Source organism: Haemorhous mexicanus, chromosome 8, assembly GCF_027477595.1.
Source record: "Haemorhous mexicanus isolate bHaeMex1 chromosome 8, bHaeMex1.pri, whole genome shotgun sequence".
NCBI lineage: Eukaryota > Metazoa > Chordata > Aves > Passeriformes > Fringillidae > Haemorhous > Haemorhous mexicanus.
Window position 1 is genome coordinate 190,903 of NC_082348.1, and position 19,552 is coordinate 210,454.

Here is a 19,552-nt window from a genome sequence, read left to right on the forward strand (position 1 = left end):
GGAGAACTCTCTGCTGGGAACACCAGGAACTGACAAGTTGTCTCACAAGCTCTTCCACAGTTACCTCCAGAGTAGGGAACCTGCTGAATTCTGCTTCATGACCATTTACTGATGCTTACAAAAGACATGGTGAATCAAAAAGGCACCTGTTCCTGTACTTCAGCTATACCACTATAGTTTGTTATTCTTTCAACCTAAAGAGATAGTTCCTCCTCTCTCCCCTTATTTTTGTCTTCAACTGCTAACGATTCATCATATTCTTTCCTATCAAAGCAGCCAGTAGTAAACTGTAAGTTTGGAAATAAATAATGAAGTGCTGGAACTGGGTGGCACACTGCTGGTTACATTCTGCTGAGTCATGTGGAGCAGCAGACCTATTCACCTTTACATTTAAAATAATCCCTCTTCAAATGAATTTGTTACTTTCTGGATTGCCTCATAAGTACTTACAGAGTATTCAATATCAGTATTTGGATGTGGTTGGCTTCATCTGATAAGAGAGACCTAGTACAGATGTAAAGTGCAATAAAAAGTAATTTTTTCTTTGCAAATTTGAAATGCAACTAGCAGAAGAGAACAAGTTATTAAATATGGCAAGTTTAAAAAAAAAAAAAAAAATCTCTGCAGTACCTGCTGTTCCTCTTGGCTCTCGCTCTGGCGTAATAGGCTTCATAACACTTAGGCTTCAGATCCAAGGCTTTGGTAGCAAACTCTTCAGCCATTCCAAAATCCTAATAAAGGAATCAAACATGCTCATTAGACAGCGCCAGTCAAAGCAAGCTGCCAGCTGCGGGTCATGCTCTGGCTCCAGGAGCGCAGCCAGCGCACGTGGCAGAGGCTCCTGCCCCAGTCTGCAAAAGCAGGAATTTGCTCAAAGCACACACGGGCACAGCTGTGGCACCTGGTTGTGCTGGTTGATAACAAAGTTTTCCATCTAGTGTTTCCCATTAACAGTGTTTTCCATTCAGTCTTTAAAAAGTACTGCAAAGATCCAGTAGTTCATTATTCCACAATAACTGCATGACGTAAGACCAGCTGTAATAGATCCCCCACAACAACATATCCTCATCTTATAAGCCACCCATATATTGACATGATAAAGCCCAAGATCAGGATATAGTGAAAAGGATTCTAAAATAGCACAGACAGACGTCCACATACAACCCAGCAATGCAGTAGAATATAAGTCTCAGATTCCCAGTGCCAGAGAGGCAGCAGACTAACAGCAAGAGCTTACGTTTGTTTTGCGGCGACATCGTGACAAGTTCAGGTATAATGAAACTCTCAGCTCAGTGAAGGATTTCATTTCCTCACCAAACCCTTCCCTTGGGAACTTCCTCAATGCATACTGATAGCGCTGTGCTGCTTCCCTCATCTTGCCTTTCTGCAAATTTTAGGGAACAAGAGGTTTTTCACAAACTTTTAATATCGCAATACTGTTGCCAAAAAGCGTATTTATATTTGACATCTACCAAGAGATGCCCTTCAGGTAGAAAACACAGAGACAGATTTTCTATTAAATATACACAGTATGAACTACACTGTCAGAAAAGCACAGTGACAGCCTACATGTTAATCAGAGTTTGTGTCCCTTTCTGAACTCAAATGTTAATGGTATTTGACAAGGATAAAATTTGCACTAATATGTACTACTAGTACCAGAAAAAAAAATCATATAATCTGATATATTACTGCTCTGTTTTGAACAGAGTAGTAATATATTAGATTATATTACTGAAAAGGAGGCATAAAGGCATTCAGTCTACCTTCAGGCAGAAGTCCAATGTTCTGCTGCCAGAAAAAAAGAAAAATCCACCTACTTTATAGAGTGTATTTCCTTCTTCCATCAGTTTCTGCAGAAGAATCAGGAGAATATCGGGTTTGGAGGTGGCCATTGCCCATGCTGCATTTCCTGCAAGTTAAATTTTAAGGCTCTCTGACAAAAGGGTAGAAAGTGTCTATCACAGTAGAAAGCCTGGTCCTACTTCAGTATATATTCCACCTACATGGAACCAGTATTACTATTATCATCGTAATTAGGGTGTACACATTTAAAATGCATCTATGCTGCCACCTGGACAGCAGCCAGGTATTAAATGGTGTGATACATTTCACTCCTGTGAAGGAATGTATAGAAGCCACAATTAAATTCAGGCCTAAGTAAGAACCTGTATTTGATCACACTTACTACCCAAATAATATGAAATAGTGATTCAAATGTACTAAATATTCAGTAATTATCACACACACAACTGCATCGTGTACTTGCCTACTGGCAATACATAACTTACATTTCTTTGGCCTACCCTTTGCAAAAATACACAGTTACTATAGTTTATTAGAAGAATGTTATTTAAAAGTGAAACTCCCTAATCTAAATCATTAATAGTGCCACAATTATGTATCAGTAATAGCACAATCAGCATTTTCTTGTCTTAAGGCAATATATTAAGCCATAGTAACCATACACAGTGACTCCTCCAGACCTCACCATCAGCACACATCAAAGAAGGAGCAGAATATAAGTCCTTGCGTTTCCTCACTTCTAAAGTGAGTCTTGTGTGTCTGCCTTTAAAGGAGATTGTTTCTCTTGGGCGGGCATCTGCAAACCAGACAGCCTGCAAAAATCTGGTGGTTTATTTCATCTACTTTACAGAAATAACTGATTCTGGCAGAGCAGAACCCAGTTGTTTGTGACAGTGCAGGGCAGTTTCACTAACCCAGCTTAGCTCCTTTTCTCAGCAGCATGACCACGACTGAGGTATTGCGGCAGCCAATCGCTCTGTCCAGTGGCCTCATGCCACTGTGGTCCACGTGCTCAATCATTGCTCCTTTCTCCACCAAATACTGCACCTGAGAGAAGAAATGAAACATGCTTTGTAACATGGCTTTTGGTAGGAAAGGCAGACCAAGGAAATATTTAAAGTACCATGTAATCTTCTTTGAAACACACTGAGCATATGCAGTACAGCCATCTAAAACCCACCAAAGGCACCAGAGCACAGGCAGGCTGGAGGGAAGCAGCAGTTCTTTCCCATAACCATTACTTGCTCAAGTGCCACCAGCAGTGATCTTGTAAGGGAAGAGGCACCAATAGTCCTGCCCATGACCCACAGCCATGGGCCTGCACAAGGACCTCTTTACTGGCATTGTCCCTGTCCCAGTCTGGCCAGTAGCTGAGCACAGACCTACTGAAGGGACCAGTCTAGGCAGGGAAATGGGAGCTGGCACCACTCCAGGACAATGACCTACAGCAAAGGCAGGGACAGGAAGGAGCCTGGACACCCCTCATTCTCCAGAACAGTCTCCAGTACCCAGTGTCACGGGCAAAAGCACACACAGTGTCTGAAAACTACCAAAGCCACTATGGAACCTGAGGACTTACTTAAAATTTCAAGTTAATTCAGACAAAGGCTGAATGGGACAACATGCTATAGCGAGTTACATGCCCCAGCAGCACCTGAAACAGACCTTGTGTATGCGAGCTGCAGAAACACAGATGTGAGTGAGTATGAGAGGCTGCGTGTGCTCCTCTGTCTAGTTCCTTGCTGACCTCTTGGATCTGTCCACAGTGCACACAGACCTGAGTGTCCCTTTCCTCCTCTTACACCTCTTCTTGGGGTATTTGCTCTACAAAGGCACCAACCAACCAGGACCCTGAGAAGGGACCTCTGTGGGTTTGCAGCATAATTCTGGGCTTCTACCTATCTAGAAAATGCTTTCCTGAGCAAACATTTTCACTGCAGTCAAGATGAGAGCAGTGTAACCCTCTGGGCTACTTCTCCGAATTTCCTATTTTGGTAGTCAATATTTTTTCTAAATTCTAAATTTTTGTAACTCTTTCTTGAATGTTATGCTTTGTTATACTTACAATATCAGCATCCCCATAAAAAGCTGCCAAGTCTAGGGGTGTTCGTCCATTTTTGTCTGTCTGATCAGTTGCTGCACCTTTCTCTACTAAATACCGAACTACTTCCTTGTGGCCTTTCAAACATGCCCAGCTCAGAGCTGTCAGTCCTTCCTTGTCCAGAGATGAAACAGTTGCACCTGTAAAATTAATATGAGCCTTGTTGTGAAGATTCTCTGTTTAAATGGAAAAATTCCTTAACTCATCCACATGCAATCCCTGGTGCAGCTGTAATCTGCTATTTATTTTCTACCTTCAGAAAGGAGAAATTCCACAGTGCTCAGATGTCCTTCACAAGAAGCCACCATCAGTGGTGTCCGGCCTTGCTTATCACTTAAATTCACATCAGCCCCATGCTCCACTAGAAGTTTAGCAATCTGAAACAGAAAATATCAATTTAAAAATACATTCCTTGCACCAGAGGGGGTTTAGATTAGGTATTAGGAGAATTTCTTAGAAAGTGCTGTCTAGCCCTAGCAGAGGGGCAGGGGTGGAATTCCCCCCTGCCTCATCCCTGAAGGGATTTAAAAGCCACATGGGTGTAACACTTCAGGACATGGGTTACTGGTGGCCTTGGCAGACCTGGGGAACTGGCCTTGATGCTCTTGGAGGGCTCTTCCAATCTTACCAACTCTATGATTTTATTAAATTGGCAGATTGAGATTTCAGCCACAATATCATGAACTTTTAACAAAGAGGACTAAGGTGGTGTTTATGGCAACCACTGAGAAGTTCTATGTTGGCCAAGCCCGGACTGCAGTTCAAGGCATTCTCCTGACAGGAGAGGCCAGTGTGAGGAAGGCTTCTGAATCAAAGGTTCTCTCTCTGCACAGCAGCAGTACAAAAGATTTGAAATCACCTCTGATCTTGGTCTAGGAAATAAAATTTTTTAAACTCATGTTATTTTTCAGGTATGTTATAACTAAGACTGTTTTGACACCACATGTGTCCCAAGTGCTTTTTAAGTTATGTGCTTTTTAAGTTATTTCCAGAGATACAAAGTGAAGTGAAGCTTCTGAGCACATCCCTCTGAAGCAGATGCAAACATGCATGAGAAAATTGACACTAATTATTTTCAAAACTAGAGATGAGAGAAATCAGGGACCACGCCCCAGAGGACCCCCAGGCTGTGCCAGACCTGCCAGTGGCCCTGCCGGACGGCGCACAGGAGCGGGGGCGCGCCTCTCCTGCTGGCCCTGCTCACGGCCGCTCCGTGCCCGAGGAGTAGCCTGCACACTTCCAGCTTTCCTCTTCCTGCAGCAGCTGTCAGGGCTAGAGAAAGCATTGGCACCAACATCAGCTCTTGGCTTATTTGGCTTTTGGACACATGCACAATAGGTGAGTGTTACAGAATCCCCATTCTTTCAGCTTTTCACTGTGACACTTACTAAAAGCTGAAAAGAACAAAAAAAGAAAATACTTCCCCATCATAATTTTCCCCCATCTTCTATTTTGCTCATATTGTGTTTTAAACAGAACTTGAAATTTAAATTTTGTTGTTTGTGTTGCAGCCTCACCAGTCAATGCCAACAAGTATTAAAAAATGAGTCAATGTGTGACTTATGCAAGAATCAGCAAAGGACTTGTCTTCCAGCTTCTAAAGCCTACTAACTTCCATTTTCTTCTAACAAGTGAGTCAAATAGTGAATTTCCTGTTACTCATTTTTATCATTTTCAAACACAGTCAAATAGAACTTTTTTTTAAAATTCGAATGAATGCTGAAAGTAAAGGAAATTACAACCACTACAGGAAGAAGTAAATTTTTCTTTTTTAGCACTTATCTTACCCATTCCCTCCTCAGTTGATGAAACTGCACTGCGTAACATTATAACAACTGTTAAGAGCTGAACAACTGGAAAGTAACTGTTATGGATATCAATATTACAAGCAAAAGAGTCAAGTCTTGTTCAAAAATCCCCCTTTTAGGGAGTTCACTTCCTCAGTGAGTGAACATTCTCAATGTATTATGCAAGGATTTCAATAAAAAACACTGACAGGAAAATACCGAAGAACAAAATTAGTTTAAAAACAGATATAAGGCTTTTGGAAATCTGCTGGATTTGCAACAAGGGTTCCTACACGTGTAGGAACAAAGCACATCTGCTTCTCTAGGATGTGAGAGGCCACTGACCATCACCCCAGTGCTGCTCCCCCACCCCTGGCTGTTTCCACGGAATGGAAATGCCACTCACAAGACACAACCAGGGAACTGCAGTGCAGGCATTACAGCCTGCCTTAAAAACTACATTTGGCCTTTCCCAGATGTCCAAAGGCAGGTCTCTCCTTCTACTGCCTAATCAGAACAAATGAGGCTATGGCCCAGCATTTCCTGAAAACTAATGATATTTAAACAAAGGTTCTCAGATAGAGGATCCCATAAAATTCCACACTAAAACTTAAGCACTGTATTTCCACAATTTTCCATTTAGTTAAAAAGTCAGTAATTTACAGTAATTTTAATATAAAATAGCCCTTCAATATGTGAGATGCATAGATTCAGCAAGTTAGAACCATACTTATAAAGTGCATTTTATTATTAAAACTGGTATTTTCCATTATTTTTATTATGGAGAATTACATTTAAAAAGTAAGATAAAAATTAAAACCTCTTTATTCTTAAATTAGCAATGCTAATTATGAAACACACAAGAAGGGAAATACCTGTTTCTCCCCACAAGGCATCAGTGTCATTGATGTCCATGTCATGGTCTTTTTCAACTGTCAGGATGTAGCGAACCACCTGCCAAAAACAGTGAGCAGAGATGTGCTGAGCCACAAGAGCATCAGTTGTCACTCATGTGATACAAGGGAGAAAATGATGTAAAACAAGTGAGAGTGCTTCTTTCTCAATGCATATAATCAATAGAAAAGAAAATCAGTATTACTCAAAACAAATTCAGTAGGACTGAATGACTTTAAGACAAGTGAATGCTATTGAAAACAGTTTAAAAAAAGCCCAGTGCTCTTCTGTGAATTTGTTGTTTGGCATGACTAGGATTTAATGAGTTCCTATGTGGCCTATATAGAACAGAATAATCAAAATAAACAATGGCAAAAATAAAGCCTCCCAGTTCAGTGAGGAAATTCCAGATCATCTAAAACAAGAGAGCAAAAATGAGAATATTTGCATACATTTTGTGAAATGGTGATACCTAGGTTTTTTCCTTCCACATTGCTTATAGCTTACCTGTTTTTCTAAATTTCTTCCCAGAATGGTCTAAGCATATGTCAATAAATGGTAATTTTTAAGGCTGAAATAAGCTTTTAATTAAGTTTTGCTGTGTTTCTACAATATTAAGGAAATCTGTGTTTTGAAACCACCTGCTAAAAGATCATTAAATGAAAACTTTTTCTCCTGACTGTTTTCAATAGATTTTCTAATAGGGTACATGGTCACTGAGGCTGCAGTCAACAGGTGAGGGAGGAGAATCATACTAACAAGAAGGAAAGAACAAAGGCAGGAAAAGAGAAAGGATCTGTGTGTTTTCAGGCTGTCTGAAAACTGTTGTATACAATGTATGGAAAATCCTAGGATTCAAAATACTAGGACATAATTTATTAAAATTCATGAAACACACAGATCTTCTTTCCAGCTAGGAATACAGCTTCTGAATGTCTTAAAAAATAGGGAAAGATGGACATTTTTCAGGTATTTATTTATGAGTAATGTGATCTCTTTTGTTGATATTCAGGAGTTGACTGTTTTCATTTAATCAGTGGACAGCAAACAAGAATTTTCATGGAAGTAAAGGAATTATCCATTCATCCAAGTTAACCATAGCTCAGAATCCTCAAGTTTGCATTGTAAGACAGCAATAGCTTATGAATCATATAAGAAATTAACTGCACATAGATACTTCTATACTTGGATCATCTAAACAACTTCAAAGATCAGACTCTTTATCTTATAGCAACTTAAAACTAGATTTAAAAGAAGTAAATATTCAAACAGCTTTATTGAAGAGATTGTTTCCATTTTGCTACACCACTTACTACATAACTAAGTCCCCTTGCACAGCTGATCTTCATTCAAGTATCTTTACCTACCCATTACTTCTCTATCAAGTAACAGTTTGCAGTTTATTTTCCCAATGAACAGAAGACATACTTGTATTACCTAAATATCTAAAGCATTTTAAGTACTTCTTATGTGTTTATTTTTAGTGTTCCTTCCCAAATTTCTGTCTAAAGTGACACTGAGCTGAAGTCTGTAAGTTGGCATGTGCATCAAGCTAAAAACTGAAGCCTGTGTGATCGCATGCAATGAAAAATTGGAAGAAAAAATTCAACCTGAAGTAGAAACATATTTGGGTGGATCAGTGATACAGAAAATCATCACCACCACTAGAGATTTAGGACTATTTCCAAGGACAGGGAGGAGAAAGTAGACAGAAAATTACATATAAACAAATCCTGAAGCAAACTGTATTATTGGATACTCAGCTACAGCATTTAAACCAACTGCTAATATATACTACAATAAATATCGTAAGTGTCAACAATTCTTTCCAAGCCTCTTTTAAAAATAGGTGCAAGCACTGTTGTACAGTTCTGATGATTTCAAACAGATCTGGGAGTACCTGTATTCCCAACCCACCTGGCAGTGGCCCATGCTGGCAGCTGCTGTGAGAGCTTGTTGCAGTGCCTGGCGCTTCCTCAGTGAATCCTGTTCTTGGGAGGGAGCCACCCAAACCAGGCCAAGCAAGAACTCGAGGACTCCGCAGTGCCCTCTCAGTGCACTGTGGACCAAAGCACACTGGCCCTTCTTGTCTGCAAGGTCAGCCTGAAGGGGAGAAATGGAACATCTGAGCTTAAAAGATGCAGTCAAAGGCTGTTGAGAGGAGGTGCTTCAGGGCACTATGAGAGAGCAGCTCTCACTCCTGACTTCCAGGACAAGGGGGAACATCTGGGGAATTACAGGCCCAACAGCCTCACCTGAGCAGCTGGGAAGGTGATGGAAAACCTAATCCCAGAAATCACTGCCAAACACAGGAAGGACAAGGTGAGCAGCACCAGTCAGCATGGGCTTGCCAAGGGGAGATTGTGCTTAGCCTGCTGGACAGCCAGCGGCTCTGAGGGGACCAAAGGGTGGGTGAGGAGAGCTGGGGATGCCCTTAACCTCGAGTTTAGAGGGCCCCAACACTCTCTCAGTAACAGTTGCTGACAAGCTGATGACAATGGGTCGTGAAAGCGCACAGTGAGGGGCCCCTGAAACTGGCCAAACAGCTCTGCCACAGGGCTGCGACCAGCAGCGCGTGCAAAATGCTTCACGGAAGCCTGGACTCACCCCTCAGGCCTATGCTTGATAATTATACACTTAAGTAATCAATAACAGCTTTCTTAGGCCTTCGTATGACTCTTCTGGCTGCAGGCTTGGCAATCTTTGTGCACCAGCTCACCTTTGCACCTTTTCTGCACAGCAGTGACACGATGTTCATGTGACCTGCAGCAGCTGCATAACTAAGGGCTGTCATCCCGTTTTCTGAAGTTCCATCAATAGCAGCTCCAAACTCGAGTAAAAGAGTGACCACTTCTTCATGTCCAAGGTGTGACTGAACACACAGCACTGGAGCATTATTCAGTACTTCAGTTCTGTAATTCACATTTGCTCCTGCCAAAATCAGCAGCCGACTCACCTAAAATTTAATTAAAACAAAACAATGTTTTCCTCAGACTCGTATGAATTTGATATCTTGATCAGGTACTCATTTGTTACGCCCTAATTTTGATGCAGATTTTATTGGCAGACATCAACTTTAACACATATATAGCAATATACCAGTTTAAAATCTTCTCTTAGTAAATATATTATTGTATTACTGAGCACTGCACTTCCAAGAGAAGACCTGTCTCTCCCCTGCAACTCACTACTCTCATCACAATTGCATGTGTGACTTGCTGCTACTCTGCAACTACCTCCATTAAGAGAACCAAACTGGATAAAAAGAAAATCTCAAAAAAAAAAAAAAATGGCCAGAGCATGAATGTGTGTGTTTATGTACACACAAATTTCCAGTTAAAAGCCTTAGCAGTTGGCTCAAATTCCAGCTGACTGACTTGGATTTCACTATCCATCATCTGGGAATTCAAGTAACAGTGCAAAGTTGTGGTATTTTAAATCCCTTCCTCTCACAGTATTTTCCCCTTTTACAACTGACACTTTCCCACAGAAGCAAAGAGCACTGAGCTCTGCCCAGCAAGGCCATGTGGAACATCTAACCCCAAAAATGCAGCCACACACTCACCTGTGCTACAGAGCACAGCCACAGAAGAAAGAAGTAAAAACCCTTCTTTCCATCAATACTACCAAGGAAAACTGATGTGAACTTTAGCAACAGCTTACAAAAGTACATGGAAACTTGTCACAAAGGAGTTCAGATCCAGGTGCTTTTCTGCTGAAGGGTTACACTGACTTCAGCCTTTCCCTGCCCAGTGCCAGACAAAGCACTGGCTGTACAGCCCTGCTGACTGTTCTTACCTTCACGTTGGGTGTGTAGATGTTTCTTAGAGAAGCCAAGGCTGTAGACAATCCATCAGTACTATAACCAATCCACAAGGCTTGGAGATGACTGGAAGAAATTCCGGTCCTTTTACTGAGACCCTAACAGAAATGATATAACAGGAAATCTCTCTATAGAATTAGAAATCCTATTTTAACCTACAACTCAGTATCAAAAAAAATAAAATCTGGATCGATAGCACTACCAAGTATTTTGCATGAGCTCCCAAGAAATTATTCAAGCAAGTCAGAGGAGAACAATGTGTTCACATGAATAGGTCATAAAGCCTACTAAGCTGCAAGCTTTACCTTGAAAATATGAGCTTTAAGTATATGATGGCCAAGTTCCATAGTTTGTTGGCGGTTTAACTTTCCCTCCTGTCGAGAAAACATGAAAGCCAGTAGAGCATGTCCATTCCTAATAAAAGGGATTAAGAGAGAACCACTTTTATAACTGTATTTCAGTAAATACACATCTTTATGCCTGATAAAACAGTTCAACTTTGTCAGACTACTGAAACATACCATCATATCTAGACAAAATTCTTTCCATAACGAAATTATGCAAAATGAAAAATGGCAAATTTTGAAGATGAAACACTCCTGGTATGTATTTCTGTGCTGTCCCCTCACAGGGGGCCTGTGTCAGCTGTGAAGTGGTTTACATACTGCTCCCTTTTGCATTCTCAGACGCAGGAACTGCAGGCATGTCAGAAAGAAGCCAATCCTTTTAGCAGCACAAGATCTGAATGCTTGTGAAATTTGAGCAAAAATGTGTATTTAGTAATTCTGCACCTACATTAATGGTGGTCAGTGTTCTAGGAAACAGTGAGAGCAGCACAACCCTGAGAAAACAAGGCTGTCATAATACTGTTTGTTAACCAGGGGCAAGCACTGGGAGTTCCCAGTGTGATGAGACCAGGTGTCCACAGGCTGTAAGCCCCCAGTCCCACCTACAGAACTGGTTCTGTTACAGCCACTTGAAAACTCAGACAAGTCTTGGGCTGGTAATAATTTTAAATGTCAGCATTATTTATCCTTTTGTAAAACCCAAAAGCTGTAAACCCCTAGGAACATGAAAAAAAAAAAAAAAGGGGAAGAAGGGGAGCCGACTGTGTGAACATGACAAACAGTAACAGCCACTGTCTCCAACTCAACCAACTCTGGCTCTTAAAGTTACAGAAAGTGAGCTGGAACAAACTAGAACAATGCCAGCAGGATATAGTTACAGCACAAAATGTGTCATTATTTTTACATTTAAAAAAGCACAAATGATCTGTTCCTTCTATTTCTGCATTCTACATTACATAGACAAGGTGCTGCTGCACAGGATTCTAAACAACTTTGCTGTGTTAATAACAATATAGCACTCTTAATTTCTCCATGAAGGTAGCAAAGTCAGATGCTACAGACTTCTGATTTCCATAGAATCAATTATGCATTGCAAACTTTGAATCCTAAGTCACATTACCTCAAAATATATAAAAGATTTCATTTTGGGAAACATTAGGTGCGCTTGTATTTTAACATCACTCCTCTCACCAACTGTTGCAATCAAATATTAGAAACCTAATTTTGGTTATTTGAACATAGTTACTGCAGTTTTAATTTACCTTGGCTCACATAAGAAGTCAGTATTTTCACCTTCTGCTCTCCAGACAAGCCATTCCCTGAAGGAAGGATGGCAGAACATGCGTGTTTTGTCACGTCTTTTGATCAGAAAACAGGAAAGGGCTTCCATCCTCTGGCTGAAGTCTTCCCACTGTTGTTCACTGTTTATTTGTCCTGCATTAATAGCCTGGAAAATCTGGTCATCTGTCATGGGATGCAGGGATGCCAATGCCACATTCAATATGGGCTGAGCTCGCTCAAAAGCAGAGTTTGTCATGAACTTCATATTGCACTGCAGTAAGTACAGCTCTGACAGAGACACAGGAACAACCTTGTAGCTTGCACTTTTGATTACTAAATGACCTTTTTGGAAAAGATCCAGAGTGAGTTTCAAATAGAGATAAGATCCCAGGCTTCTCATGATCAGGTGGTTACTCACTTTCCCAATTGTAGCTGCATCAGCTTTTCCATTTAAAGACATGTTGTTTATAATTTCCTGACTGTTATTAATTCTGTACTGAATATAAGCATTCAAATCATCGTGAATTCCTTTGTTGTCTGGAAAATTATCCAGGGATATTGCGATAAATGGCAGTGAACTTATCACTTCCTGTGAGGGAGAAAGGGGGGAAAAAGAGGAAAAAAAAAGCAAACCAAAGACATTATAGTATTCCAGCACTGACAACTCAATGATGCATCTCTGCTACACTTTCCTTCTGTAGTGAGTACCAGATTAAAAAGAAATTCAGTAACCTTGAGATGGTTTTGCAAATATTGCCTCCAGATAAAAGGTAGAAGAGTATTTTTACATTTTATCATTTTTCATAGGAAGGTCTCAAATATTTCACTGACCAAACTCAACAACTGAAGGGGATGAGAAATTATCTCTTCAAAGACAAGGAAATGGAAAACAATTACCAGAACTGGACCCTAAGACAGGCCAGGGAAAAGGGGAAGCAAAATGAATGATCTATTCGGCAGGAATGTTTTCTTAAGAAGTATCACAAATGACAAGAGAGAAAAGACTCCCCTTATCATTTCACCTTCCAGTAACAATGTACCAGAAAGGTGCTGTGCAAATGCCCAGCCCCATGTGCCTGAAGGTAAAGAACCAAGTACAGCACAGACATTTCAGAAGGTTCACCTGAACACACTTTCATGCTTCTGTTACACAGAATACTTTAATGTTTATGTAAATAAAGATCCAAAAGACCTTTATTTAAAAGAAACATTTCTGCAACTTCTAACTTAAACCAAAAACTTTTTACATAGAGTCATATATTAGAAAGGTTTAGCAAACATCTCCTGACCTTCTCAACACAGAAAGGAACTATTCCACTTCATGTAATTAAATGGATTTCAAAAGGCTGCACTTTCAGACTAGTGAGATGTTTTAAGAAAAGACACACTTCTCCAGTCTCCAGAGAGGGAATAGTCTCTGCTACAGAAATCCCTTTTTAAACCCAAAAATTTAGTTGAGAAATAAACTCTTCAGCCAGTTAAACACCCTGAGTGCTAGTAGTAAGAAGGCAGAGAAGAAAAAAAACTCTCAGAGATTGTACTGAAGCACAGCTGCACTTTAGCACTGCACTCCTGAGGTACAAGGGAACAGACTCAAATTTCATCATTTCTTATATTAGCAACTCTACTGACAGCTGCAATAAAGTGATTCACAATGGAAAAGGCCTCCAATATTGTATCTGTCCACTGCAAATAAACAGGTAACAAAGGAAGGAAGGAAAAAATCCATGAGACTTTGAGTTCCTCTAAACCCAGTATTTTTCATAATAATGCAGCTATGATCATTTGGTCTTTGAGAGTAAGAAAAGCGTTAAAAGGTGTTTTTACCTGGAAATTAGTTCTTACAGTCACAATGAGCTTCAGCCAGGGAGGAAACTTATAGATTATACTTGTGATAAATGAAGAAATTGTGTCACCATAATCAGGTTTATGAAATTCAGCATCATTTAAACCATCTACCAAAATTATGTAGTCTTCCTCAGGAATCTTCTGCTCTGAAATTCGAGAATAAAAAAGGAAAGGATAAAAACACATTCTCCCCTAAAGTGACACACCTTTATCCTTCAATTTCATATGTCAAGAAAAAAAAATATCTTTATGCACACCAGTATATCTTATGGCATTTAAGCATTATTTAGGAGACTAAAAACAACATTAGAAGACTAAAAACAGCTTTAACAGGAATTATATACTCTGTTCATATGTATGCAAAGCCCCCATTCTGCCACAGACCAGGTATCTGCTCAAGCTGGCAAACGCTGGGAAGCAGCTGTTTTCAAGGGCAGCTTGCTAGGGCTTTATTGATTATAACAATCACATTGCTACATGCTCTCTTTTACACACCATACTGGAGGGAACGGCTGCAACTGTGTCAGGGGAGGGTTAGGGTGGATATCAGGAAAGGTTCTTCCCTCAGAGGGTGCTGGGCACTCCCCAGGGAAAGGTCACACTCCCAAAGCTGCTGGAAGACCATTTGGACACCACTCCCAGGGATGCCCAGGGTGGGACTGTTGGGGTGTCTGTTCAGGGACAGGAGCTGGATTGATGATCCTGGTGGGTCTTTTTCAGCTTAGGAGATTCTGTGATTGTTGGAAAACTGCCACATCCATTTTAAAAGCAAGCAAAACCTACATCCATTTTGCAGATGTTTAGGCCCAGAAAATGATAAAGTATGTGACAAAACTGAAATGCATCTTAAAACAAAATCCTTTAATGTGAATTTGCCAGCTTTAACTTCAAGCTAATAGCTATCTTCCCGTTTTCTAGCAAAAAAAAGTAAATGTAAAGTTTCTATGACCTTTAATAAGTTTCACAGAATTTTAATTTAAACATGAATCATCTGTTTAAAACTCATCTATTATTGTTACAAACAACTAGCACAATTAAGGAATTCCTTTGTCCACAAATGTTCTGAGTTATTTTTAATACTTTTCTCTAATACTTATGCAGTTTAGATTCCATTTCCAGTTTTTCTAACACTTATGCAGTTTAGATTCCATTTCCAAGTCACTTCCTGCTTAACATACCTCTCCTGAGGTTTGAAAGTGGTTCCAACACTCCCCTTTTAAAAGCTGCGGCTGGATCCTGGACACAAGACCTCAGGCTCAGCATGCTCTGCAGGTGAGGCTCCCTGATGAGGAGATCTCTGTATGCTGTTAACTGGTGTGAGCGGCAAAGCAAAGCTGCCACGCTGTGCACGAACTCGGGGACAAGGCACGTGTATGTGTTATCAGCCTGGCAGTAATGATAAGCAACGACCTGCAGAATTACAAAGGAAAAAGCATTACTCTGTCAGAATTTTGGCTGGTTACTAGTGCAGGTATGACAAGGTGTTCTTAAATTTCTCTCTCAACTACAAAATCCTTTTCAGCATTAAGATCCCACGCTGCAACAGTCTCTGACAGTCTGGGTCAAACACAGGGAGGAAGGCAATGAAATCGGTTTTTGACCTTGCAGGGCATGCAGAGAAGAAAAGAAATCAAAATGTCAGATTCTGGTAGGAAAACATAATTTGAGTTCATGGCATTTGGATACAGTGGGTAAGCAGCTGATTACCTGAGCACAAAAGTAAACTGAGGGTCTGACTAGGTAACCTAGTAGATGTCATTTAATGCCACCATGTCACACACTGTAACGACCTAAGGACTAATTTGACCATCAGGCAAAAGTAAATTACAGACAGCTATTAAAGACATGCTTACATAAGCAAATGGAGAAATATGACAACTGGCTTTATTCTGAATATTTCAAAGCTGCGTATTACTTAAAAATAAACCAGGCTGTAACCCATATTTCTTTGGGGTAAAAAATCCCCAAAACAAGCCGCAAGGAAAACATGGTGCTCACAGTGAATAAAAAGCCTGCACTTCAGTAGTTTTCATAACACTGCTTCAAAGGAGTATGTATCACTTTAAAGACTGCAAATGTTAAAGATCTCATGTTTTCCCTACAATTATTCATATAAAATATGCAAATCAGACACTCATTAATTTTACTACTTACGCAAAAAATAAAACACCTAACATATTAATCTAATACAAAAATGACTTCAGGCTTTCAGAGGATGGAAAATAAAATTACATTCACATTCAACCTGTATCATAGCATATAGATGGGTTATACAAGAACCAAACATTTTATCTTCCCTGCCTCCCCCCGCCCCAAATTCTGCTTTTGGAAGGTAGACTGAGCAGCTCCCTGCAGAAAACAGACAGCTCCTTTGGCAAGGAAAGGATCCCAACCTCCCACATCCACACAAAACTGATGAGAAATTGTAAAGGTAACTCTTTCTAAGACCACATAGGATTCAGGTGATCACCTGACAAGTACAAGAGGCAGGCAGCTGATTTCCCCAGCCAAACAGAGCCATCATGCAGAGGTGCCATGGGGCTGCCCCTCACCCAGCACTGCCCGCAGCCTCCTGGGGGCTCTACAAAGCAAACTGACCCCCAGGTTAGAGGGTTCTAGCACACTGAACATCTCTTAGGAAGTGAAAACGCACCTTTGAAGCGAGGCGTCTCACAGAATCCCCTGTCTGAGTTTTGTATTCAGGAGTACCAGGACAGGTCAGAGTCTTCATTGTATTGGTGTCACCTGATGGAGGGGGACACGGGGCTAACTGGCTTAAGGGAATCTCCTGACAGGAGTCACCACCTGCTTGTAAAAGGCAACAAATACAAGAGAAACTAAATTTGCTGGCAGGAGATTGCTTTCTAGGAAAACACCACAGATTATCTTACCGCTAGAGTAAAAACTGAAACTGAGCTATACCATTACAAAAGAAGCCTGCAACTAGTCTGATAAATACAGGCATGCATTTCCAACTTTACTATTTTAAAACAACTCGACTGACTTTTAGATCAAAACTACAGAATTACTGAAAGAAAAACCATGCTGATGTGAAGAGTTTCCTTCAGAAAATAACACACACAATGCCTCATTTAAAATAGCAGTTACTATATGACTGAACTCTTGGGAAATTTATCATTGTTATTATTAGTAATATTAACATTTGAAGTGGCAGGCAGGGAAATAGCAGTAATGACAGTCTCACTATCCTTCCAGTTAATGTAGGCACTGGACTGGTCTGGTGACAGGATGCTATGGATCCCAGTAGAAGATAGAAGGGGTTTCTCCAAAGCTTTATTCTCACCTCTACAAAAATTCTATAGAAAGCATACACAGTGGGTACACAGTGGGAAAAACACTCACTGCTCCCTTTCCAAACTCATAAGAGACAAAGCCTGCTGCAGTCACATCCTCAGAGTTTGGGGTACACACTGCCAGACAAGAAGAAGAGATCCTGCACACTGCCTGTGTTATAGCACCTCTCTGATGGGCTGAGCCCACATTACGTCACTTTTAAGGTATTTGTCAGAACACAAAAGTTTAACTCCTTCCTTTGCTCATTGGAAGAAAAACATGTTTGCTAAAGACTTGATGAGGCCTGACTACCTTAAGCCAAAGAAGCAAACACGTGAATTCTGATGTCAGCACATTAACCCAGACCATTACCCAGAAAAAAACCATACTTTTAGGAGATGAACTTGGGCTGTTGGAGGCTATTTGTCTCATGCGACTTCCATGGCAGCTGAGTGCCACCAGCCGTGAAATGACTGCAGTCTTCCCAAATCCCACATTTCCAGTAATGACTGCTCCCCTGCTCTCTGCTGGGTCAGGATTCTGCAGTTTTTCTTCAATGGTGTGAAACAGCCATTCTCTTCCAACAAACACTGAGTCTGTGGTTATGCTTGGCACCTCAAACAACAGCGGCTTCAGCAAAATGTCCTGAGGCTTGTAGGGGATGAAACGAGCTGAAAAGATGTGTCAGGGAGGAAAGTTTACCAGAAGAAACTTGCCATGCAATCAAACAGCATGGTTTCAGAAGGTAACATCATTTAGAAGCTTTGTTACTATCAGTCATAATCAGATATTCTAGTGCTTTCACCAGGAAAGCAATAAAATCTAATTGTCTCAGTTCAGGTCATCTCTATAATTTTTGACTTAATTAAATTGTAGAGGAAAGAAGCTACAAGTACAATCTATTTTTTTAAAACTGAACTCAAGTTACTAAGTTGTAGAATCCAAAAAGTTTTCTTAATAATTCTACAAATGGGGAAGCACAATTTTTCAGTTTAGAGTGAACTATGTGCTGAGCATCACAGTATTAGGTCTTCAAATCTGTAAAGACATTTACAGAGAAACAGAAAAAGGTATGTAGAATAACATAATTTTTCTGTTTAAAAAAACCCCTTAAAGTAATAAAAAAAATTACTACCTTGTTCTTCTATACTTTTCAAGTCACAGGATCAGTAGTTACACCTTTGATTACTTTTATATATACATTTGGGAAACACTTGATGACTTAGGAAAGAATTTGGGTTTGATTGCATAAAATACATTAAATTTACAGGAATAATAATATTCACCAATAATATGCTCTAAGGATCCATTAGCCAAACGTAATATTACACAACTTCTGTTTCAGGGTTAATCTATGTCTGTGAAAAGCCATAAATGGAAGAGGGCCGCATAGTATCTACATACAATCCTCAAGATCAGTTTTACTAGGAGTTCAGTTAAATTTTTCTGCCTTTAATTGTTATTGGTTGCAACAGATGCACACACATTCCATCTCTGAATCACAGCATAGTGCAGGAAAGAGTGCAAGCAAGCATCTTGTTGGCAGACACGCAGAGTGACTCGTCAGGAGCACTCCACAGTAACACTGTAGGACAGGGCTGCTCACCAAGCTCGCAGCCCACCCATGCTCCAAACTGCTGAAGGAATGTGTGACTGTGCCAGACAGACACAGGTGTAAATATCTCTGCCTTTACCTTCCTGCTGCACTCTTCCGCCAGCGGTGTTGTGCCAAGGTAAGCGAATTGAAGTTCGTAAAGGAGTATTTCTTTGTCCATCCAAATAACTCAAATCTTCCAATTTGGTTGAACTTGTTGCTAGAGCATTAAAGAACTGAAGCTTATTATTCTTTCAACACAAGTTACAAGGAATGTTATTATTTATTACAGTCCTTCATCTGCATGTTACTTACAGTGAAGTTTTTCTAGACAATGGCAACAAAGTAATTCACATTGCAACATTTACAAAATGCGTTTCAATCGAGTTGACTAAAGATTTAGTTGGGTTTTCCCCTGTTTAAATGGCCCTCAGCTCTCCCATTGCGGGAGTTTTCTTTTTTACTGTAGGAACAACCACATCAGCGAGGTCAGAAGTGTTAGAGCAGGTTCAGGTATAACCTGCTAATACACCACCCATCACCAGGCAGTGTCCTGGAATAACTGATGGACTTCTGAAGTGTTTCAAAAGTCCTAACCTAATCAATACCTACCAAAAAGCATGGTAAGAGCCTTCTGGACCACAGTTTTAAACAAATGAGGTAATGCTTATCTATTCAGTTCAGAACATAGGCCTTTTTCTTTTTGTCCTATAGAGATACTTTCACGCTAACAATAGAAAGACTCAAAAGAAATGTCCTATCATTAAGAACACCCTT

General features: G+C 40.3%; 1 protein-coding gene and 1 long non-coding RNA gene across 19 annotated transcripts in view; one reads left to right on the forward strand and one right to left on the reverse strand.

Annotated features, from left to right (window-relative positions):
* The window catches only part of TANC1 (tetratricopeptide repeat, ankyrin repeat and coiled-coil containing 1), a 62,316-nt gene that overhangs the window by 2,793 nt on the left and 39,971 nt on the right, over window positions 1-19,552 (reverse strand). For all 17 annotated transcript variants that reach the window (XM_059852401.1, XM_059852398.1, XM_059852392.1 and 14 more), the window contains 18 exons: window positions 18,876-18,995; window positions 17,571-17,852; window positions 16,541-16,695; window positions 15,066-15,297; window positions 13,867-14,033; window positions 12,021-12,628; window positions 10,717-10,825; window positions 10,387-10,509; window positions 9,308-9,544; window positions 8,506-8,691; window positions 6,570-6,648; window positions 5,046-5,179; window positions 4,161-4,284; window positions 3,872-4,047; window positions 2,721-2,853; window positions 1,821-1,912; window positions 1,238-1,384; window positions 631-731 (listed from right to left, as the gene is read on the reverse strand). In XM_059852401.1, the coding sequence (XP_059708384.1) occupies window positions 631-731; window positions 1,238-1,384; window positions 1,821-1,912; window positions 2,721-2,853; window positions 3,872-4,047; window positions 4,161-4,284; window positions 5,046-5,179; window positions 6,570-6,648; window positions 8,506-8,691; window positions 9,308-9,544; window positions 10,387-10,509; window positions 10,717-10,825; window positions 12,021-12,628; window positions 13,867-14,033; window positions 15,066-15,297; window positions 16,541-16,695; window positions 17,571-17,852; window positions 18,876-18,995 (3,205 nt within the window). The remainder of the gene's footprint in view (window positions 1-630; window positions 732-1,237; window positions 1,385-1,820; window positions 1,913-2,720; window positions 2,854-3,871; window positions 4,048-4,160; window positions 4,285-5,045; window positions 5,180-6,569; window positions 6,649-8,505; window positions 8,692-9,307; window positions 9,545-10,386; window positions 10,510-10,716; window positions 10,826-12,020; window positions 12,629-13,866; window positions 14,034-15,065; window positions 15,298-16,540; window positions 16,696-17,570; window positions 17,853-18,875; window positions 18,996-19,552) is intronic.
* Window positions 5,116-8,179, forward strand: LOC132330306 (uncharacterized). 2 transcript variants are annotated; one of them, XR_009487284.1, is made up of 3 exons: window positions 5,116-5,245; window positions 5,419-5,538; window positions 8,073-8,179. It is a non-coding gene; the product is annotated as an uncharacterized LOC132330306 (long non-coding RNA). The 2 variants fall into 2 exon arrangements; XR_009487283.1 differs by having other exon boundaries at window positions 5,419-8,179.